Raw genomic sequence first — 22775 nt, 5'->3', positions numbered from 1 at the left:
CCTTAAAAAACCCCTTACTAATCACAGAGCACCAATGGCAGAGGGATTACTTAACGTGGGATGTGAGTGGAAAGAAAAAGGTTGAGAACCACTGGTAGGTTCTTTTTAAAAAAAACAATAAAAAAGAAAAAAAATGCCCTAAATTAAAAATAGATAATAGACCCAGTGCCAGCGGCCCTTGTTCGAATCCACTGCTGATTGTAAGGAGTTTGTACGTTCTCCCCATTGGGTTTCCTCCGGGTGCTCCAGTTTCCTCTCAACTAAAATGTAGACTTGAATAGATGAAAATTTAAGTGAATAAATATTCACCATTAACACAGTGCAAGAAGAAAGTACCCAAATCAGCCCCCTCCATTCCCAGCTTATATCCAGCCTCTCCTTGTAACTCGAGCCCTTCAATTCGTGGGAACATCCTGGGAATCCTTTCCGCCCCTTTCCAGCTCAAGGTCATCCTTCCTATAGCCTGCAATAGTGCAAATGCCATCTGATGTAATGGGATGTCCCTGCTCCTGGACTCAGTGCCCCGACCACTGAAGGTTAGAATGGATTCACCGTCCTGTGTTCCCACATTCAGGAGATGACGTCCCTGTACCCTGGTCTCTCAGTCCTTAAGGCATAGAGTGCCTGACAAATACAAATGTATTAGAGCACATAGTGGGCAGATAGATGCAGGAGGCAGTCAATGTCATCTATAAAAAAAGTCACGACAAAAAAAAAGGGGGGTGTTGATACATTAATGAAGATTGATGGAGTGGGATGCAGTTGGGGAGAAGGGGGAATAAAAGGTTAATTTCCCATTGGTCAAACAGCTGTGAAGGGAGAGCAAGGGGATCAGTGCTGGAGACAGTGCTGGGAATTGGGTCAGTGTTTTGTTCATTCCATTCCCTCCATTCTCAGCATCCTCATCTTGGAATTCACACGCACCCCCTCCCATGTACTGGGATCCAGTCCTGTTTTTGTTCACTCCCCCTGGCTCTGGTCCAGGCATGGTGTACCTATGTTCCATGCCTGCCTCGCTCCACCCCTGGTTTTATTCACTCCTCTTGTTCTGGACCAGGATTCCAGTCCAGGTAATGCTCACTCCCACCCCTCCCCCACCACCCCACTCCAGTCTAGTATCCTTGTCCTGGTTTTGCAACCCACCACCCCTCCCCATTGCAGGATTCAAATCTCGTTTCCGGAATATGGACCCAGATTTTTTTCCACATTCAACCCAGTCCTGGAATCCGTTGCTCGATTTTTCTACATTCCCCCTCCCCCCCCCACCTGGTCAGAGGATCTGATTTGGGGTTTGTTCCCCAGCTGCTATCCTAACCTGGCATCTGTCTGGTTCACTCTGGGACCCTGAGCCCCAGACCCAGAGAGAGGCGGGGAGAGACTGGATGGAACAGGAGAAGAGGGCAACCCAAGAGCCTGGTCCAGCTGCCAACATTTTGACTCATTCCCACCTCCTCTCCCATCAGGATCACGTGTGTGTGGGATTTCTTTCCTCCTCCTAAATGGACCTCACTGACCCCCGTGAGAACTGCCCTTCCCTCGCTCCGTCCTGGCTGACCTGTTCTACTGCATCTCGGATATCCAACTGGACTGCCACCTCTCCACATCTCAGTGCAGGGCACCATATCGTTGAAATTCAACCCAGACTGTTCCCCATCCTGGATCAAAATAAAACCCAAAATCTCCCCCCCGCTCCTTCCCACCATCCTTCCCTCCCTCTACATCCATCTGCTCTTCATCTCCTCCATCCCTCTTTCTCACCCCCCTTGCTCACTCCCCCATCTCCCCCTCCTTGCCCTTATTCCTCCCATCACTCCCCATTCTCTCTACCCTCCCTCCTCTTGTCTCTCAATTCCCTCCTCTCCCCTTTCCTCTTTCACTCTCTCTCCCCATTTCTCCTCTGTCCCCTCTATCACACCCCTCTCCCCTTCTTTCTACCATTCTCTCCCTTCCACTTGTTTCCCTCTACCTTCTGCTTTACCCCTCATCTCCTTTTCTCTCTCTCCCCCATTCCCCCCTCTCTCTGCCTCTCAATCCACCCTCTCTCTCTGCCCCGTCCCCATTCTCTCTCTTCCCCAATCCCCCTTATCTCTCTCTGCCCCAATCCCCCTTCTCTCTCTCTGCCCCAATCCCCTTCTCTCTCTCTGCCCCCAATCCCCCCTCTCTCTCTCACTGCCACCCATTCTCCCCCTCTTTTTTTCCCCTGCCCCCCTGTCCTGGGCCTTTTTGGCCTGTCTGGAGATGTACAGCTCAGTATATTTGTGGACAGGATTGGGTTCACTCAGACCTGATCTAATTTTAGAACTAGGCTCTGTTGACTGTTGTCCTTGGCGCTGCCCCATGTTGTAACAGACTGCAAGATGTATTTATTTACCAATAAACAAAAAAAAAAGGCAAAATATTATGGTCCCGGCACAAGGCAGCCATTCTTTAGGTTCCTGTGGCAGTGTGTGTGTGGGTTCGACCATTGCTGGGGCTGGGACCGATGGTCCTCAAATGAAGGGAAAACTTCCCTGGGGAAGGAGGGTTAGGTGAGACCGAATGGAGAGAGGGGCTGAATGGTCTCCTGTCCTGGTGAGGTAAGAGGGAGAGGGGCTAAATAGCCTCTTGTCTTGGTAGGATGGAGAAAGTGTTCAACCACCTCCTGCAAGTCCTGTGTGGTGTGCAGAGGGGTCTGAGATGGTTAGAACTCTGATGCAACCCCCTCCCCTCGTTTCCACCCCCAGAGGACGTGGTCTACCTGGAGGGGGAGGAGGAGCGGGAGGAGTATGTGCTGAACGAGACAGGGCGCATCTACTATGGGACAGAAGCCCAGATCGGGGCCAGGACATGGAACTACGGGCAGGTGGGCCTCACGGGTGGGAGAGGGGGCAGGCAGGAGGAAGGAGGGTGGGGCTACGGAGGGGGTGGTGAAGAAGGGCGAGTGGGCAAGGGAGAGGGGAAAGGGTGAGTGAGGGAGAAATGAGGGAGGAGGGAGTGAAGGGGAGGAGAGGGAATGATGGAGGGTGCAAGGGGAGGGGGAGTGAGGGAGCAAGGAGGGGATGTAAGGAGAGGGAGTGAGTGAAGGGAGGAGGGGGTAGAGAAGGGTCAGGATCGGTGAATGAGAAGGGGAAGCTTGAAGATAGATGGGGTGGTGATGGGGGAGTGGAGGGAGTAGGTGGACGAGGAGGGAGTGGAGGGGGAGGGAGTAGGTGGACGAGGAGGGTGAGGGAAGGGAGGAGTGGGGGAGGGTGATGGAGGGGAAGGAAAGCTGGAGGGAGAGGAGGATGAGGGAGTGACTGACCAAATGCCTTTTCTGCAGTTTTCCAAAGGGATTCTGGAGGCCTCGCTTCGAATCCTGGAGAAGGGTGGGCTGCCAGCAGTGGGGCACAGGAATGCGGTCAGTGTGGTCCGGACTGTCTCGGCCATGGTGAGTCTGGGGTCCGTCCCCAACCCAACCCACCATACCCCGTCCAAGCCTGTCACTCGTCTGGAACAGGGGAGAGGTGGGAGGGACAAGGGAGGGGTGGCAGGGTCAGGGGAGGGGTTGCAGGGAGGGGTTATAAAGATGCTGTTCAGTTTTGGAATTTTTCTCGATCTTGTTGTGCAGGTACCAGATGGCTTGTTTGTGACTGAATTTATTTATGCCTCTACCCAAACCTCTTCCCTCCCTATTACCCTGACACCTCCCTGTCTCTCCCCTCATCACTCTCTCCCAACTCTCCCATCTCTCACCCCATTCTCTCTCATCTTTCCCTCCCCTCTCTCCATACCCTTCTTTTCACCCTCCTCCACTCCCCTCTCTCTGCCCTCTCCACTACCCTCTCTTCACCCCCTCTCCACTCCCCCTCTCTTCCCCCCCTCTCTTCACTGCCCTCTCTCCACCCCATCTCTCCACCCCATCTCTCCATCCCATCTCTCCACTCCATCTCTCTCTCACTCACTCTCTCTCACTCACTCTCTCTCACTCACTCCCTCTCACTCATTCTCTCTCACTCACTCTCTCTCACTCACTCTCTCTCATTCCCTCCCTCCCCATTCTCTCACTTCCCTCCCTCAGGTGAACTCCCAGGATGATGCTGGTGTCCTGGTGGGTAGATGGTCAGGGGATTACACTGGAGGCACATCGCCGACCAGCTGGGTTGGGAGCGTTGGAATCCTTCTGCAGTTTTACCGTACTGGACGCCCTGTCTCCTATGGACAGTGCTGGGTGTTCTCTGGAGTCACCACCACAGGTTCGACAATACCCCTTGCCCTTTTTCTCTATTCCCCCCCTCCCCCCCCCACTGTGCTAGCGGGGCCCCAGGGAGTGTTGAGGGTGAGAGGGTGGGATACATGCCGTGAACAGTGGGGTCTACTGAGGTACAGAGACCTCTGGGTATGATGGGAGGTGGCGGGAGGAGGGGGTTCAGTGGGCAGGGGAGGGAGCTGGGTTGTGGATGTGAGGACGGACATCCCTAACATCCTTTCCCCCCCCACCCATCAGTTCTCCGGTGTCTGGGCATCCCGGCACGGTCCGTCACCAACTTCGCGTCAGCCCATGACACCGATGTGAGTCTCACCACTGATGTCTTCCTGGACCATGAGATGAGACCCCTTGATCACCTCAACTGTGACTCCATCTGGTGAATTCTCGAGACCCTTCTCCTCCCCTCCTCTCCTCTCCTCTCCTCTCCCCTCCTCTCCTCTCCCCTCCTCTCCCCTCCTCTCCCCTCCTCTCCTCTCCCCGCCTCTCCTCTCCCCGCCTCTCCCCTCCTCTCCTCTCCTCTTCTCTCCCCTCCCCAATCCTTTCCTTTCCCTTCCTCACCGCACCCTCCCCTTCCGAGGGCCATAGCTCTCATTTCTCATTCTCCTATCCACTTCCCCATTTCCCCCTCTCGCCCTGCCTCTCCCTTCCTCACTCTCTCCCTTGCCCTCTCTCTTCTCGCCCTCTCCCCCCTCCTAACTGCCCCTCACCCCTTTTTGTCACCTGATCTACGCAGTCCCCTCTCCCTCCTTTCTCCCCTCTCCTCTTCTTCTGCTCCCACCTCTCATTCCCCCTTTTCTCTGACCCTTAACTGCTATCTCAACCTCTCCCTCCCTTTTTCTTCCCTCCCCGTTTCACCCTCTCTCCCTCCTTCTCCTCTCTCTCTCTCTCTCTTCCCCCTCTCCCCTCACTTTCCCTCTTTCTGCTCCCCAGGAATTTCCATGTGTGGAATGATTGCTGGTTGGCGCGACCAGACCTCCCAGTGGGATATGGGGGATGGCAGGCTGTCGATGCCACTCCACAGGAAACCAGCTCCGGTGGGTCCCTCTCCTGGAGGGGGAAATGTGGGGAGAGGAGCCTTACTCCTGGGAGGGGGGGGACAGGAAGAGGGGAACCGTTATCCTGGGGGGGTGGGGAGAGGAGAAGCACAATCTCAGGGTGGGGGGGCTGCCATGAGAGGAGAACTGCGCTCCTAGGGAGGGGGATCACACTCCCAGGGGGTGGGGATAGAGGAAACATGATCCTGAGGGGTGGATGGGGAGGAGAGGATAGGGATGATGGGAACCATCATCCCGGGGGGGTGGGAAGAAGGGAACCGTGATCCCGAGGAGGGAGGGAGAGGGGAACCCCCCCCCCCCATTCCCGGGGAGGGTGGGAGAGAGAGGGGAACCCCCCCCATTCCCAGGGAGGGAGGGAGAGGGGAACCCCCCCCATTTCTAGGGGAGAGGGGAGCCGTGCTCCCGATGGGGTCAGAGTGTGGGGGAACTGCGTGACGCTCCTGGATTGACACGGGATTGACCCTCTCCTCTCCGGTCCACCCCAGGGATGTATCGCTGTGGCCCGGCATCACTGGTGGCCATTCGGAATGGGATGGTGTACCTCATGTACGATGCTCCATTCATCTTTGCCGAGGTGAGAGATCTTCCTGATCGTCTGACTGCAAGCAGAGAGGAGGGAGCTCCCTCTCTGTGTGAGGAGATGAGAGGGGATCATCCCCGTCAGGGGAACTGCGAACATTCCTGCCCACTGCAGTCACCTTTTAATGCCTGGAAAATTAAGTCAAAAGGAGAAAACAAGGGCAAAAAAAATAAATAGATAACTGGTAAACATGCCCAGTCCCAGCAAAAATGCGGGACTGAATGTTACCATTCTTTTGAGGTGAGGTTGACAGAACTAGGGTGTTTGGAGTGATGGGGAAGGTGGACAGCCAGCACCTTTTTCCCGGGCCGACAACAGCAAATAGCAGAGGACATTGGTCCAAGGTGAGGGGAGGAAAGCTTAATGGGGGGAGGGGGGCATTTTCACTCACACAGAGAGTGGCAATTGCCTGGAAGACATTGCCAGGTAAGGTGATAGAGGAGGGCATTCGGACTGGCTCATGCATGTAAGAAACATATGGCTGTGAGGGAGAGGAGGGGAGGTTGGCTGGTACAACATCGCCGCAAAGAGACCGTTTCATTGAGCACCTTCGCTCCACCTGCTGCCACAGTGGGGACCTCCCTCCCAGTTTCACAGCCCAACCCCACCCCATCACAGCTGTTTCCTGGCCCTCATGCACTGCCAAACTGAGGCCAACCCCCCCCCCAAAGAGACAGCATAAACACCGACTTCTCCAGCTCCTGTTAATCCTGTCTCCTATCCTCCACCCCATTCCCCCCCCACCCTTTTTCTCTTCTTCTCTCCCATTTATTTCCAACCACGACCTCTTACTTGACAGCCTGGGCTCTCCCCCCAGCCCCTTCCTTCTCTCCTCTCCTCTCCTCCTCCCACCTCGTTATTCAGACGCCTGCCTGCTTTTTAATCCCACTTTGACGAGGAGCTTAGGCCCCCCAAAACGTGGCTGACCCTTTACTTCACTGCATGACCTGCTGAGTTTCTCCAGCACTTTTGTGCCTTGCACGATGATCTCAGCATTTGTAGTTCTTCCTGCTTAACAAGATCCTGGTCAATCTCTGCACCCTCCCCAGAGCTTCCACATCCTTCCTGTAATGAGGTGGCCAGAACTGAACACAATCTTCCAAGTGTAGTCCAATCAGTCTAATGAGGGCCAACACACCACACACCACCGTAATCTCTTTACACCTGGAGTGATCTAAGGCCCTGAACTCCAAGTTGTCATTGTTCCTCCACACGGTTAAGGATCATGCCATTAACCAGGAACTCTACCTTCGTTCAACATTCCAAAATGCACCACTTCACACTTATCCTGTCTCCTGCTTTTCCCCACAATGTGGCATCCTGTCTATATCCTGCTGTGATCTATGTCAACCTTCAGGACAGGGGTCTGGGGACAGGGGCCCGGGACGGGACAGGGCAGGGGTCTGGGGATGGATGGGGGGACTGGGGACAGGTCAGATGTCTGGGGACAGGTTGAGTGTTTGAGTACAGGGGCCTGGGGACAGAACGGTGACCTGGGGAGAGGGGCCTGGGAACTGGATGGGGGGGGGGGTTTGGCAGAGGGCTGAGGACAGGGGCCTGGGGACAGGACAAGGGTCTAGGGATGAATGGGGATCTGGGGATGGACAGGGGGTCTGACAGGATGGTGGGTCTGACAGGGGCCTGGGGACGGGGTGTGTCTGAGGACACATGGCTGGGGACAGGACAGGGGTCTGGGGATGGGCGGGGGGGCTGATGACAGGATGGGTGATCTGACAGGGGCCTGAGGACTGAGAACAGGACAGAGGGTGACAGGGGTCTGAAGACAGGATTCTGGTATGGGACAGGGGCCTGGGGACGGGGATAGGATGTGGGGGGCGTGGGTCTGGGGACTGGACAGGGGTCTGAGGACAGAACGGGGATATGGGGACTGGGGTCTGGGGATGGGTGCCTCCATTCTTTGTGTCATCTGCAAACTTAATGACCCACTCCTCCGCTCCTTCATTCAGGTCATTTATAAAAAATCTCCCAGAACTGATTCCTGCAGCACGAGTCTCCAACCTCCAGTTCCTTTCACTACTACACTGCTTTCTTCCTACAAACCAATTTTTTTTTACCCAAACGGCCAAAGTTCTCATGACTTTCTGGATGAGTCTCTCGTGGGGGTCCTTGTCAAATGCCTTGTTAAAATCGCCAACCAGTTCAATTCTGTGTCACACTCCTAGCCTTCCGTGTCAGAGTTTGGGAATAGGCAGATGCTCCAAGAACCTTTTGTCATCGTGCAATCACACACAAACTGTAACCCTGCCCAGAATTGATGGGCTTTTGCCTGACTTGCCTACTTCCAGACACAAGGCCAGACCCCCAACCCTATCACAGAATCAGAAGAGCATCCCCTCAGAGATTCTGATCGTCCACAGTTTTACTTTGGAGAGATTTACCAGGATCTAGCCTGGGTTGGAGAATGCGTTTCATTAAAGCAAGGTTGACTAAGCGATGGCCTTTCTCTTTGGAGCGACCAAGGCAGGTGACCCACCCTCCCATCGATTCTAGTCGCAAACCCTTCTCTCCAAGAAATGACTGGGAAGATCTCATCGTCCCAGAGATTGGGCTCTCATCGGTTCAGGGTAGGGTATCCCAGGGAAATTATGTATCCACCTCTCTCCCCTCCCTGCCTCCCGGCACTAGGTCAACAGTGACAAGGTTTACTGGCAGAGGCAGGCTGACGGAACGTTCCAGAAGGTGCTGGTGCAGAAGAAGGTCGTGGGCCACCGGATTAGCACCAAGGCAGTGGGTTCGGATGAGAGGGAGGACATTACACACCTGTACAAGCATCCAGAGGGTGAGGAGACCTGTGCAAATCTCTGCAGATGGCTGGGCCAGTGGAATCAGGTGCAATGCCTCCACCCTCTCCCTCCATTCCCTCCCTCCAAACCCCTCCCCTCTAAACCTCCCTCCACCCCCTCACCCCAACCCCATCCCTCCACTCCCTCCCTCCAAACCCCTCGCCTCCTATCCCCCCCTCCAACCCCATCCCTCAAACCCCCACCCTCCACTCCCATGGGGAGGGATGGGGGACGGGGAAGATAGGGGGTGGGGAGGGATGAGGGGACATGGGGGGATGGGGGAAGGATGAGGGGATGGGGGAGACGGAGGGCCGTGGGTTTGAGGACGGTCTGAGGATTTGAGGATGATCTGGGGATTTGGGGACAGCCCGGGGGTGGGGGGGAGGGGAGTTTTGAGATGGGCTGAGGGTGTTTGGGGACAGGCTGGGAGGTGTTTGAGGATGGGCTGGGGGTTTGTGGAGGGTCCGGGGTTTACGGAATGGGGGAGGAAGTTAACCACTGTTGCTCTGCTGGTTGCCTTTGCCCAGACTCGGAAGAGGAGCGGATCGCTGTGGAGACTGCCTGTCGCTATGGCAGCCGGCCTGACACCTCCGAGACCCCGGTGGTTCCCAACGAGGTGGAGGCGAGCCTGCGTGTGGAGGACGGGGCAGTGGTGGGTGAGGACTTTGCCGTGTCAGTGACCCTGGTGAACCACAGCTCGGAACCCCGGTCACTGGCCCTCTTCACCCAGGCTGCTGTGATGCATTACACTGGGGTGTGTCGGCCGCCATTCCGCAAGGACCGGCAGGATGTCCCGCTTGAGCCTCAACAAGGTAGGCCGGGAGGGACTGATCCTTCCCCTCCCACTCCCACCACGAGGGGTCAATCATGGCCTCGACGGGCAGGCAAAAGATTCTGGCTCTTCCGCCTGTTGGGTCCAGTGGGGTCAGGGATCACATCCACCTCCTGCCCCATCCCTCCAATCGTACAGGGGAGAAAGGGGTTGGGGAGTCTCTCTCTCTCTCTCTATCAGGGGTCACAGGTGAAGGTGTTTTAATCCCATGAAGAGATCAGTGTTTTGCACTGAAGGGGGTCAGGGGTTGCAGGTAGAGGAGAGCTGATCCTTGGGAGGGGTGAGGGGTCGTTGTGTGGACGGACATCTGGGAAGGAGTTAGGGGTGTGGGGTCCAAGGTGAGTTCAGGGGTGAGGGGTCTGGGGTGAGGATTGACCCCTATGAAGGATTCAGGAGTGTAGACTGACCCTGAGAGGGATGAGGGGTTAGAAATGAGGATTGACCCCGGGAAGGGGTGAGGAGTTCAGGGTGAGGGGCCCAGCATGGATTGACCCCTTGTTCAGGGGTGAGGGGTGAGGAGGACTGACCCTGGGAGGGGTGTGGGGTCTGGGGTGAGGGGACCGGGATGAGGGGTGAGGACTGACCCTGGGAGGGTTAAGGGGTCTGGTGTGTGGGTTGGATGGGCTGCATGGTGAAAGGCTGAGGGGTGAGGACTGATCCCTCCTCCCCTCTCTGTCAGAGATGGAGGTGAAGCTGACCTACCAACGGGGAGAGTACCTGCCACAGCTGCTGGAGCAGGCGGCCATCATGTTCACCGTGACAGGAAGACTCCGTGAGACGGGGCAGCTCATCGTCCTGCAACAGGGCTTTCGGCTCCGCACCCCAGACCTGCGGCTGAGGGTGAGAGCGAGTGGGATCCCCATCCTATACTGTCCCCCATCCCCAAGCTTCGTCCCCCAACCATTGACCCATCCCCAGGCCCCTGCCCATGGCCTCCCATCCTCCGTCTCCTGACCCATCCCCTGGTTCCTGCCCCTTTCCCCCATACTGTCCCATCCCCTGACCCATCCCCAGGCCCTCGTCCCCATCCCCAGGTCCTTGCCCCTAGCCCCCATCCTGTCCTGTCCCCTGTCCCATCCTCAGGCCCTCATCCCCTGACCCCTGACACATCCCCAAGCCCCCGTCCCCAGGCCCCCCTCGTCCCGTCCCCAGATCCCCATCCTCAATCCCTGTCCTGATCCAGGCTCCTGTCCCCCGCCTCCTGACCCATCCCAAGCCCCTAACCCCAGACCTCATACCCCAGATCCCCTGTACCAACACCAGTCCCCATACCTGACCCCCGTCCCATAGAACCATACAACACTGGACCACACAAACTGGCCCTTCAGCCCATCAAGTCTGTGCTGAACTGTTTTTCTGCCTAGTCTCGCTGCCTGCTCCTGGTGCATATCCATGTACTAGCCTAATCTCTTAAATGTCAAAATTATACCCACATTCACCACTACAGCTGAAAGCTCGCTCCACCCTCTCACCACTCTATACATGAAGAGAAACCCCCTAATGTTCCCCCGAAGAAACTCCCCCCTTCACCCTCAACCCATGAACTCTAGTTCTTGTCCTCAGCGGGAAATGTCTGCTCTATTAGTACGCCTCATTATCAAATCTCCCCTCATTCTTCTACGCTCCAGGGAATAAAAGTTTAACCTTTCCCTATAACTCTGTTCCTGAAGTCCGACCAACATCTTTTCTGCAGCACAATCTTATTGACATCTTTCCTGTTGTTAGGTGTCCAAAATTGCACACAATGCTCCAAATGTGACCTCACCAATGTCTTGGATAACTTCAATACGTCAATTCCTACACTCATTACTTTGATTTATTCAGATTTATTGTCAGTAAATACACGACATCACGTACTACCCTGGGATTCCCTTTTCCTGTGGGCGCGGCAGAATTACCACTAATTGGTAGTACAAAAGAGACCCACTGTGCCAATAGTTCTCTTTATGACTGTGACCCAACTTTCAGGGAATTATGTAGATCCTAGATCCTTCAGTTCCAACACATTCCTGGCCTGCCCCTGTTAGTCCTTCCAAAATAGAACACCTAACACTTGTTGACATTGAATTCCATCTGCCATTTTCCAGCCCATTTTTCTAGTTGGTCCAGATTCCGCTGCAAGCATTGATAATCTTCCTCGTTGTCCTCCACCTTCAATCCTCGTGTCTGTCCTGAGACCCCGATCATCTTCCTGTAAAAGACCATGGAGACTAAACCATCTCCTCTCTCCCTGCCTCTTCTCCTCTCCCCTCTCTCTCCCCTCCCTCCTCTCTACCCCTCTCTCCACCTCCCCAACTTTTCACCTCCCTCTCCTCCACCCCCTCTCCCTTCCTCACTCTCCACCACCCCTCTCCCCTCCTCTCATTCCACTACCCCTCTCTCTGTCCCCTCCAGCCACTGGGGAAAGCTGTGGTGGGACAACCGATGAAAGTTGAGGTGGTCCTGACGAACCCACTCCCCTTCTCCCTCGCCGGGGTTGTCCTGCGGTTCGAGGGATCTGGTCTTCAGGAACCTCGGACCTTCAAAATAGGGTGAGTATCCTGCAGGGAGGGGATAGGGGAGGGAGGGGGAGTGAGGGGACAGGCAGTTGAATGGAGAGGGTCAAGTAGGAGAATGTAGAGGGGGAAGAGGGTGTGGGGTGAGAGGAAAGGGATGAGGGGAGGAGAAGGTTAAGAATTAAAGGAGAAGTGGGAGGGGAGAGGGGGTGGTAAGAGGGTAGAGGGAGAGAGTTGATGGGGGAGTTGAGAGGGGAGGGAGGTGGAGGAGAGGGATTGGTGAAAGATCGAAGGGGAGATGGTGGAGAGTTAAAGGGCAAATGAGAAGGAAGGGGAGAGGAGGGAGGGGAAGGGAAAACGTGAGAGAGGTGAAGGTTTAGCTGAGAAAGGGAGGTCGAGTGGAGAAGAGAGGGTGGACCAGGAAAGTAGAGATGGGGAGGGAGTTGAGTGGAAGGCTTGGGGAAGGAAGGGGAAGAGAGTGGGAGGGGAGAAGAGAGAGTTGGGGGAAGGGGAGGGTGAGGGAGGGAGGAGAGAGGGTTGAGGAGGGAGGGGAAAGGGATGAAGGGGAAGTTGAAGGAAGAGGGTGGATGAGTTGGGGACCAAACATTGAAGCATACACAGTTGGTGTTCTGCCCATCCCTCCCTACTGCCCCACAGCTCCTGAGGGGACTGCTTACATTTCTTCCACCACAACTCCCAATCCTTCCTTCCTTTCCTGGTCCACCCTCTCCACCTCTCCCACCCTGCCTCATTTCTCTCTGCCTCCATCTTCCACTCCATGTGTCTTTCCCCCTCATCCTTCCCCTTCTCTCACCTCTCCTCCCTCTTATCTCTTCCTCCTCCTCACTTCCTCCCTCAACCTCACCCCACCTTTTCCCCAACCCTCCATTCCACTTTTCCTTGCCATCTTCCTTCATCCTTCCATCCCTCCCTCTCCCTCCTCCTCTCACCCCTTCTTTCCCCCTCCTCTCTCTTTCACTCCCCATCTCCCCTTTTCTCTATCCCCTCTTGTTTCTCTCCCCTCCTGTCTCTTTCTAAACCTTCTTCTCTCTCCCCAGAGATGTCCCACAACATGGCACCATAACAGTGACGGAGACCCTTGAGCCCTCGAGGCCCGGCAGGAGGTGTCTGGTGGCCAGTCTTGACTCGCAGCCCCTCACACAGGTCCACGGAGTGGCCGAGATCCTTGTGCTCGAGGAGTGAAGATGTCGGGGGGACTTGGGGAAAGGCTGGAGGGCGGTGGGGAGTGGTGAGAGGCGAGGAGGGGGAGAGGTGAGAGAGAGAGGGTGGATGGAGGAGAGGTGGATAGAGAGTGGTGGGGAGAGATAGAGGGGGAGAATGGGGGAGGGGAGAGAGTGGGGGGAGAGGAAAGGGGGAAGGGGAGAGTGATGGGAGAGAAAGAGGGGGAAGAGGGGAGGGCAGGGAGAGAGAGAGGATGAATAGGGAGGGGGAGGGCATGGAGGAGGAGAGGGAGCTGTGGGAAGGGGGAAATGGGCAGGAAGGAGGGTCAGGGTAGAGACAGGGAGGAGGGAAGAGTGGGGAGAGCAGAAGGTAGCCAACCTTTCACACTCTGTCCAGGAGTTCAGATGCGCCACACGATTCTTGCACCCCCATTCCAGTCTTGTAAAAATGTTAATATAGACCATTTAATATTTTTTGCATGATATTACTGATTTAATATAAAAACAAGATAAACAAGCAAGGTTGTAGTTCCAGCGGCTTTACCCATCATTGTCAGTACAAACACCCGAGGAATTGACTAGAATCTCGTTGTAGATTTTCTTGGCATGATTTTACTTTGTCAAATAAGTCCAATCCTCTTGTTTTTCCATGAAGTAACTCAATAAGTTCTTCATAGATGCTAAAATTATCATGAATTCCTCTTATGAAAATACTCAACTGGACAACGTCACACATGTCAGCAGATCCGTCCAAAGGAAAGAAAGTCCAAGCTCGGACGAGGTCTTTCAGTTACTCTGATGCATCATGAAGGAGTTCTTTGGTGCATCTCGTAACTGTTTGCTTTGACGAAGCAATTTTGTCTACTGTCGATATTTTTATCACCAAGACAACTTGCAAATATTTGGAGACAGGGCTTAACAATTTCTTCTCCATCAGAGAAAGCAATTTCAGAGGATGCCTCGGTCATTGCCAAACTTCCACAGCTTCTTCCAACGAATCTATCTTCTGATTTCTTCCTTTCCCTTCATCACATATTCTTTCCGCAATTCAGACCCAAACACTAGCTTCAGTTTTCCTTCTATTTCAGTCTGATGTTGTGTTTAAAAGTTTCTATTAGGATCACATTGTCTATTATGTGAGAAAGTGTTTTCACAGACAATGCACAACAGGTTTCCCTGACGGACCCACTATGAAGAAGAACCTGACGGACCCACTATGAAGGAGAACCCATTTTCCCCATCTGTTTATTGGATTCAAACTTACTATCACTTTCTGTTTTCTCCTTTGTTTTTTCATTTGAACTGGGATGAGAAACTCATCAAGGATTAATTTTTGAAAAACGATAAAACTGCAAATGCTCACCAAGGATGAACAACTCGATGACGTACAATCATCAATTGTAAACTGACTGGCCGCGATGCACCGCCTAGCACCTCTGGATCAAACCAGTGTATCAAATGAGCACCGAACAGTTATGGAATGAAAATTCCTTTCCGAATTTGACTCAAAAATTGAAAACAGATTAATGTGAAAGGAGATACCATTTGTCAAAAGATATGCATGAAATAATAAAATTCCTAAAAATGATTACTGTTTTAGATTTATTCTCAGTAAAACCCATTTCTAAGCTGCTTGAATTCCTGTTATAGGTTATTTTCTACAAATTGGTTTTTGGTTAATACATTTTTTTTAAGTAGGCTTACTTTTTATTATTTAGCACTGGGGTGCAAAGCACCACTTCTAATTATCCAATGAGCCACAGGTTGGCCATCCCTGGGGTAGATGGATAACGAAGGGAGGGAGAGGAGAGGGGGGGGGGGGAAGGGAGATTGGAGGTGTGCAGAGGGGGAGAGGCAGGGAGAGCTGGAAAGAAGACAGGGAGGAGCGAGAGGCTGGGGAGAGGAGAAGGAGAAGGGAGGTGTAGGGGAGAGGCAGGAAGGAGGGGAGGCTGGGGAGAGGGAGGTGTGGGGAGAGAGGAGAGGCAGGGAAGAGAGAGAGGCTGGAGAGAGGGAGGTGTGGGGAGAGAGGAGAGGCAGGGAAGAGAGAGAGGCTGGAGAGAGGAGGGAGAAGGGAGATGTGGGGAGAGGCAGGGGAGGAGATGGAGGGGAGGTACAGGGAGGGGGAGAGGCAGGGAGGAGGCTGGGAAGACAGAGAGAAGGGGAAGAGATGAAAGAAAGGGAAGAGGGGAAGCAGAGAGGGAGAGAGGCAGTGAGGACAGAGGGTGGGGAAGTGGAATGGAGTAAGGAGGGAGAGGGAATTCTGTCCCATCACATTTGGCTTCAGTTCCCGGTGTCCAGCAATGTAATATTTGCAAGCAATATGTATTTAAATGTCTGTATACTTAAACATGTCCCTGAAGAGTTGTCCTCTTCCTGCAAACTCTGTGAAAGCTGTTTCATTGCAAATTTCAATAATTCTATTCCTGACTCTTTAAATAAATTCATATCCATGAATCAAACTTACAGATTTGTCGTCTTTCTGTGTTTCACAGTATTGGTGGTCAGACACAGGGTGAAACTCCTTCAGTACCATACCCTCTCTCACACACACATGCACTCCTGGGGTCAGGCATAGAGAGAGGCTCCCTCCACACACACATACACACCCACCCTGGAATCAGATACAGAGTGATGCTTCCTCATGTCCCAGCAGGGCAGAGTCTGAGCCACTGCATCTGCAGTAAGAGTGACCTGTGAGGCTGGTCGATGCAGCTGGTCTCTGGGCTGTGTGTTGTGTGTGTCCTTGTATTGGCTCAGACGGGTGGTGTTTGCTAGAGCTGTGCACTCCTGCCCACACACTGTACCACAGGCAGCCAGAGACACCACCAGCCCCTCCCTGCCCAACAGTGCCGGGGTCTGTCTTCAGACCCTGGGTCGTGCCTATTCCCCACAAGGGGAATACCCTTGTGGCCGGGAACATCCCTCCACCTGTCCGATCCTCTCTCTCTGCCTGTCCCATTGCCTCCCTCCGCCTATCTGATCAGTGCTCTCTGTCTGTTCGATCCTCTCCCTGTTGGATCCTTTCCCTCCACCTGTCTGATCGCCTCCCTCTGCCTGTCCCATCGCCGCCCTCTGTTCAATCCTCTCCCTCTGTCCATTTGATCCTCTCCCTCCACCTGTCCCATCGCCTCCCTCCACCAGTCTCTCATCTCCTCCATCTTGCTCCTTAAAGCTCTCTCCTCCCACACCCCACTCCCGCTTCAACAAATTGACTGCTTCTCTCTCACCCATCACTCTCCTCTGTTCTTGTCAGCCCCTAACACTTGCAAAGGACCTTGAGGGATGGGCAATGACCCAGGAATGAAAGGGGAAAATGGTGTTGGTTGGAGGGAATAAAATGGGGCAGAGGACCATTTGTGGGAAAGAGGGCATGGGAAGAGGGGCAGGGGAGTGGGGCTGTGAGGGAGAGGAGATGGAGAGCAGGGGGAGAGAGGGGGTAGATGAGAGGTAAGGGAGGGAGGAGAGAGCAGGGGAGACAGGAAGGGAGAGGAGAGCGAGGGGAGAGGGAGGAAAAAAGAGAATGGGGCAGAACAATTGGGGGGGGGGGGGAAGTTGGAGAATGAGGGTGGAGAGACCAGTGGCTGTCTGTGAAGTATGGTGATGTTGCTGATGAAGCAAACGCTGTGGTGAACTGAACTTCCCCTGTGAAACATTCTGCCAACATCCAGCCTGATAGCTGCAGCAGTTGGTGGTAAACACGGACCTGTAAGGCAGTGCTTTAGTGCTTTGTGCTGAGGAATGAGGGGGAGGAGAGGAAGGGAGACAGAGAAAGGGGAGAAAGGTGTGGGGAGAGAGGTGAGGGGGAAAGAGAGGACAAGATGGTGGGAGAGTGATGGGGAGAGGGAGTGTAGTGAGGGGGGGGAGGGAAGTGAAAAAGAGGGAGGGTGGGAGTAAACGTGTACTGGAGGACGTGTTGCCTGTATTGAATCCTGTAAGCACATTCTGCACCCAGCCCACCACTTCTCCCTCCCTCTCTTCCTTCCATTCCTTATCTTTCTACTTCCCCATCTCCCCTCCATCTCACCCCCTCTTCATCACACCTCTCTATCCTGTCCTCTCCCTCTCCAGATCCTTTCCCCCCTCCATCCCCTTCCCCCTCTCCAGACCCTTTCCGCCTCTCCTACCTCCCCTATCACACCCCCTCACTCACTCTCCTTTCCCGTCACATTCCCTTTCCTTAACCCTCTCCTTCTCCCCCCACCCCACCCCACCCCACCCCTCCTCCTCCTCCCCCACCTCATCCCCTCTCAGGGCAGAAGCAACCCACGGCGAGCAAGGACAGATTCCATCCCCTCCACCCCGGCCACCAAATATTTTTCCTCCGGATCTGAGTCAGGGACGAGGAGGAAGCGCCGGCCACTGCCTGGAATGTTTGTTTGCCCGTGTGTGTGTGTGCGGTGTGTGTTTGCTCTCTCCCTGCCTGCCTCTCTTCTCCCTCGATTATTTTCCTTGGAAAGGGCTCCCGGAGAGGCTGGGAGCGGGGTATAAAGGGCAGGGCGCCCGCGGGACGCTCAGACGCACACACGGGACGGTGCAGGTCGGAGACATGGTGACGAGGCACCTGCTGCTCCTGGCCCTCCTGGCTTCCCTTGGCTTCTCTGGGCCGCTCAGGAGGCAGGAGTCCGAGGAAGAGGAGTCTGATTCGGATGAAGAAGAGGAGGAGGAAGAGGAGGAGGAGGAAGAGGGAGAACAGGAGGGAGAAGGAGGGCAGGAAGTGGGAGAAGGAGGGAAGGAGGAGACAGGCAACGCCACCGAGATTTCGCCCGACCAATCAGGGGTCTCCACACCGGCTGTGAGCCAACCGGAGGTCTCCGCTCCCGCCGCCGTCCAATCAGGGGTCTCCGCACCGGCTGGGAGCCAATCGGGGGTCTCCGCTTCAGCCGCCATCCAATCGGGGGTCTCCGCACCGGCTGTGAGCCAACCGGGGGTCTCCGTTCCAGCCGCCGGCCAATCTGGAGTCTCCATACCGGCTGTGAGCCAACCGGGTGTCTCCGCTCCCGCAGTCGCTCAAGCAGTGGTCTCTGTCCCTGCACTCTCGGTTCACCCTCCTATCCAATCTGCCGTCTCCGAGCCCTCAGTGGGCAAGCCAGGAGGTCCCGCTCCCACCGCCGTCCAAACAAGGGTCTCCGTGCCTGCGTTCACCCAACCAGGGGTCTCCATTCCCGTTGCCAGCCAATCCGCGGTCTCCGTGCCCGCGGTCAGCCAGCCAGAGGTCTCCGCCGCTGGCCAATCAAGAGTCGCCGTGCCCGCTGTCATCCAATCAGTGGGCTCTGTGCCTGTCACTGGCAAATCAGAGGTCGAAGCACCCATAGTCAACGAATCAAAGCTCGCTGCACCTTCAGCAGCCCAATCAAAAGTCTCAGTTCCCGCTAAAAATCAATTGGACATTTCTGTGTCTGCAGTCAGCGAATCAAAAGCATCTCCTCCATCAGTAAGCCATTCAGAGATCTCCGCTGTCGCAATCGGCGAATCAAAGCTTCCCTCGCTTGAGGTGGGACGTCTGGTGAGATTCCCACCATCAATGGGACAGCCAGACGTCTCCTTGCTCGCCGCCAGACAGGCAGACGTCTCCACGCAGCCGGTGAAACAGACAGCCGTCTTGGTCAAACACCTCGATGCATCTCCACCACTATCCAGACAGCCACCTGTCTCGATGGTATCTGTCAGGCAGCCAGACGTCCCATCAGCGCCGGCCAGACAGCCAGACATCTCCACAAGACCGGTCACGGGACTCCGAGAGCAGGTGGAAACTGCACTAAATGAGATTGGTGAGTGAGGCGGGTGGAGAGAGAGAGAGAGAGCAGTGGAAAGGGGACGGGATGGGAGAGGAGAAAGAGATAGTGGAGAGGGGGAGAGTGGGAATATCACATGAGAGTTACTTTCTATCTCCACGTGTTGCTCACTAACCCATAAGTCCCCACACCCCTTCCTCAGATCCGTCTGTAACCACTTCAGATCTTTGTTACCACCGGTCCTTGACACCTTTTCCTATCTTTGTAATCCCCCTCAGGTCCTCACACCCCTCCCTATCTATGTAACCTCCTCCCCAGGTCACCACACCGTCCCTGTCTCTGTAACCCACTCCAATCCATTCCCACATCCTTCCCTATCTCTGTAACCCCCCTCCCCAGGTCACCACACCGTCCCTATCTCTGTAACCCGCCCCAATTCATTCACCACACCCCTCCCTATATCTGTAACCGCCCCAGGCCCCCACAACCCTTCCTATCTCTGTAAACCCCACCTCCTCAGGTCCCCACACCCCTCCCTATCTCTGTATTCCCCACCCCTCAGGTCACCACACCTCTCCCATTCTCTGTACACCCCTGTGATTAAGTACATGTTCTCTCCCGTGCACAGAGTTCCGGGTGACACAGGAAATGGCCTCCGTGCAGAGTCTGGCACGGCGTCTGGACAACGTAGAGGCGATCCTGGCCAGCCATTCCAGCCGGTTCCAGCGTCTAGATGTCACATTGACTGAGTTCCAGGATGCCATCAGCAACATCTCGGAAACGAGTCTCACCAACAGAAAGGGCATTGGGGAGCTGCGGGGTAAGGGGCGGATGATTGGGGAAATACCAGTGGGGGGGGGGAAGGGGGGACACACCATCAGGGGTTAGGCGGTCAGGGTAGATAGTTGTGGGGGGGATGGTTAGGTGGTCACAGTAGACTGTCAGAGGGAAGGAGGTCGGGGGTTAGGTGGTTGGGTAAGGAGCAAAAGGATGGGAGCAGACGGTCGGTAAAGAGGGTGAAGGAGAGATGGCTGCATAACATAGGGAGACAGTGATTCAGACGTCTGTGGGATGGATGGTTGCGTCATGTGGGGATACTGTTTACTCAGACATCTGCAGGAGGGCCAGTTGCGCCAGACGTGGAGACAGTTGATTTAGATGTCTGCAGGAGGGACAGTTGCGTCAGTCAGGGAGACAGTTTACTCAGACGTCTGCGAGAAGGATGCTTGTGTCAGGTGGGGAAACATTTGCTTCCTTGCTTGTGACCAACCATCTGACCTCTCCCATCCCACAGGCTGTGCAAGGGGTCACCGGGTTGATACTAAGTGCTTCCTGGGGGTGAAATCGTTCCAGACGTTTGATGAAAGCAGCCGACTGTGCCAGGCGAGTGGTGGGCGTTTGGCAACTCCCCGGGACCCAGCCCAGCACCGAGCCCTCACCATCTACACCCAGGACGCCTTCGCACCTGGGAACTGGCCGGCCTGGATCGGGGTGACTGACCAGCTGCAGGAGGGCATCTTCTTGTTTCAGGATGGGGCCAGGGCAGCAGGCTGGGACCCCTGGTACCGGGACCACCGTCTGGGGCAGCCCAATGGTGGGCGGCGAGAGAACTGCGTCGCCCTCTCCTCCCATGACGGCAAGTGGTGGGACAAGGACTGTGGCCGGCGCATGTACTACATCTGCGAATATGACTACTGAGGGGAGGATATACCCCTGGGGGGGTCCAACCCCCATTCCTGGGGAGGGGGGAAAAAAAGAACCTAAATCTGTGGGGGAGGGGGTAAGACACACCCCCCCATCCCCAAGGGAGGGAGAGGGGTTATAGTGGGAGAGGTTCCCATGGGGAATGAGGAATCTCATCATCTCAGTTGGGACAACTCAGTGGTGACCACTCAGCCTTTCTCTCTCCAGCCTGTCCCACAGGGACCGTGGGGGTGAGGAGACCATTCAGCCCCTTTCAAGCCTGCTCTGACTCTTCAGTTGTCCTGCATCTCTGGCTGTGCCCATTGTCCCGGAAGAAGTGGGGGAGGAGATTTCTCCTGCACCTTGACTTGGTCAACCCAAGCTTTGGAGGAAGCTGCCTCCCCTTCATAGGCTCTTAGAAGAGGTTGCTGAATATCTCCCTCCCTCCATGCGTTGCCTCCGCCACCTGAGGCTGAGATGCCCAACCCTTAAACTGGAGTCCTCCCACCCCTCTTCCCGAAGCATCCTCTGTGCCTGGTCCTTTAATGAAGTCAGAATTTACAGATCTGCCATTGGGTTGAGGAAGGGAGGGATAGAAAAAGTAGAGGGCCAATCACAAGTCAATATAGGAGAAGGAAGCAGGTTGTGGAATTCAAAACAATGGCCCAAATCCCCAGGCATTTTACTGCTGTATTTACAAATCAGTTAACCGGTCGCCTTTTTAGTAATGAAATGAGCTAATCAGTGACCAGTATACTGAGGAACAGCAGAGGCAGTGACCCAGTCAATGGCCATTGTACCGTGGAGGCATGGGCCAATCAATAAACCTGATGCAGAACCAATGCAAGAAGCATCAATCACTGACTACTTTTATATCCAACCAATACACCAAAAATGGAAATGTTGGCCGATGGACGCCCATGATACTGGAGAATTAGAGTTCAAGGGGCTCCAACAATGCAGGAAGCAAGGATCAATCTATAGCCAGGAACCTGGATGAGGCAGCAGACTGTTTGGCCCTTAAATCCATTCAATACTATTCCCCAGTTTGGTACCATGTTCCTGTATTCATTGACAGGGGACAGAAGGCTCGATGGAAGGAGTCCCAAAATCTGTGAGTAAGTGTGTTGTGGGGAGAGGACAGGAAAGAGAGAGAAGGGGAAGGAGAGAATATGAGAGAAAGGAAGGGAGAGAGAGAATGGAAAAAAAGAGATATTTTAAAAATATATTTATGAGGGATGACAGAAATCAGGGGTGTGGGGACCGGAGAGGCATACAGAGATGGGCAGGGTGTGGGGACCGGAGGAGTTTACAGAGATGGGCGGGGTGTGGAGACCGGAGGGGTTTACAGAGATGGGTGGGGTGTGGGGACCGGAGGGGTTTACAGAGATGGGTGGGGTGTGGGGACCGGAGGGGTTTACAGAGATGGGCGGGATGTGGGGACCGGAGGGGTTTAGAGATGGGTGGGGTGTGGGGACTGGAGGGGTTTACAGAGATGGGTGGGGTGTGGGGACCGGAGGGGTTTACAGAGATGGGCGGGGTGTGGGGACCGGAGGGGTTTACAGAGATGGGCGGGGTGTGGGGACCGGAGGGGTTTACAGAGATGGGCGAGGTGTGGGGACCGGAGGGGTTTACAGAGATGGGCGGGGTGTGGGGACCGGAGGGGTTTACAGAGATGGGCGGGGTGTGGGGACTGGAGGGGTTTACAGAGATGGGCGAGGTGTGGGGACCAGAGGCTTTACAGAGATGGAAGGGGCTTGGGGACCAGAGGGGTTTACAAGAGATGGAAGGGGTGTGGGAAACCAGAAGGGGGCAAAGAGACTGAGAGGGGTGTGGGGGTGTTGGGGGTGGGTTAAGGGTTTAGCATCTGTGACTCTGGTCTCAAGTAGCCATTGTCAGTGGGGACCAATTGCCCCCATCACAGGGGACATGGACTGAAATCATAAAAAATTTATGCTTTTCATGTCGTTGGTGGGAGAGTAGTATGAAAGTAATCAACTAAATGACAGGAAAAGGGGGGTTTATAAACTGAGCAAAGTCCCAAGGGAGGGCCATAACCAAGTAAAGGTCGAGAATGGCGAGTGTAAATGGCAACTTGCAATCTCTGCAACAGCAAGATTCCAATGACAGGGCAGGATTGACCTGAATCACCTGTGGCAGTGGTCTCAGTTGAGGGCTGTATCTTGAC

At 54.7% G+C, this 22775-nt stretch overlaps 2 protein-coding genes across 2 annotated transcripts in view; both read left to right on the top strand.

The window, feature by feature from the left end:
* Positions 1 to 13208, top strand: part of LOC138762900 (protein-glutamine gamma-glutamyltransferase K-like) — a 34544-nt gene extending 21336 nt beyond the window's left edge. Inside the window, exons 4-14 of the mRNA XM_069936414.1 lie at positions 2724 to 2842; positions 3299 to 3406; positions 4037 to 4211; positions 4463 to 4601; positions 5156 to 5259; positions 5766 to 5854; positions 8507 to 8660; positions 9192 to 9476; positions 10176 to 10336; positions 11891 to 12027; positions 13050 to 13208. Of these exons, the coding sequence (XP_069792515.1) occupies positions 2724 to 2842; positions 3299 to 3406; positions 4037 to 4211; positions 4463 to 4601; positions 5156 to 5259; positions 5766 to 5854; positions 8507 to 8660; positions 9192 to 9476; positions 10176 to 10336; positions 11891 to 12027; positions 13050 to 13194 (1616 nt within the window). The 3' untranslated portion in view covers positions 13195 to 13208. The remainder of the gene's footprint in view (positions 1 to 2723; positions 2843 to 3298; positions 3407 to 4036; positions 4212 to 4462; positions 4602 to 5155; positions 5260 to 5765; positions 5855 to 8506; positions 8661 to 9191; positions 9477 to 10175; positions 10337 to 11890; positions 12028 to 13049) is intronic.
* Positions 13209 to 17582: 4374 nt separating this feature from the next.
* On the top strand, positions 17583 to 21886 carry LOC138762899 (calphotin-like). Its single transcript, XM_069936413.1, has 3 exons — positions 17583 to 18940; positions 19533 to 19724; positions 20199 to 21886. The coding sequence occupies exons 1-3, from the start codon at positions 17719 to 17721 to the stop codon at positions 20600 to 20602; spliced, it is 1818 nt and encodes a 605-aa protein (XP_069792514.1). The 5' UTR covers positions 17583 to 17718; the 3' UTR covers positions 20603 to 21886.
* The last annotated feature ends 889 nt before the right edge of the window (positions 21887 to 22775 follow it).

Source organism: Narcine bancroftii, chromosome 5 (assembly GCF_036971445.1).
Source record: "Narcine bancroftii isolate sNarBan1 chromosome 5, sNarBan1.hap1, whole genome shotgun sequence".
Taxonomy (NCBI): domain Eukaryota; kingdom Metazoa; phylum Chordata; class Chondrichthyes; order Torpediniformes; family Narcinidae; genus Narcine; species Narcine bancroftii.
This window is presented reverse-complemented; position numbering and strand designations above follow the sequence as displayed.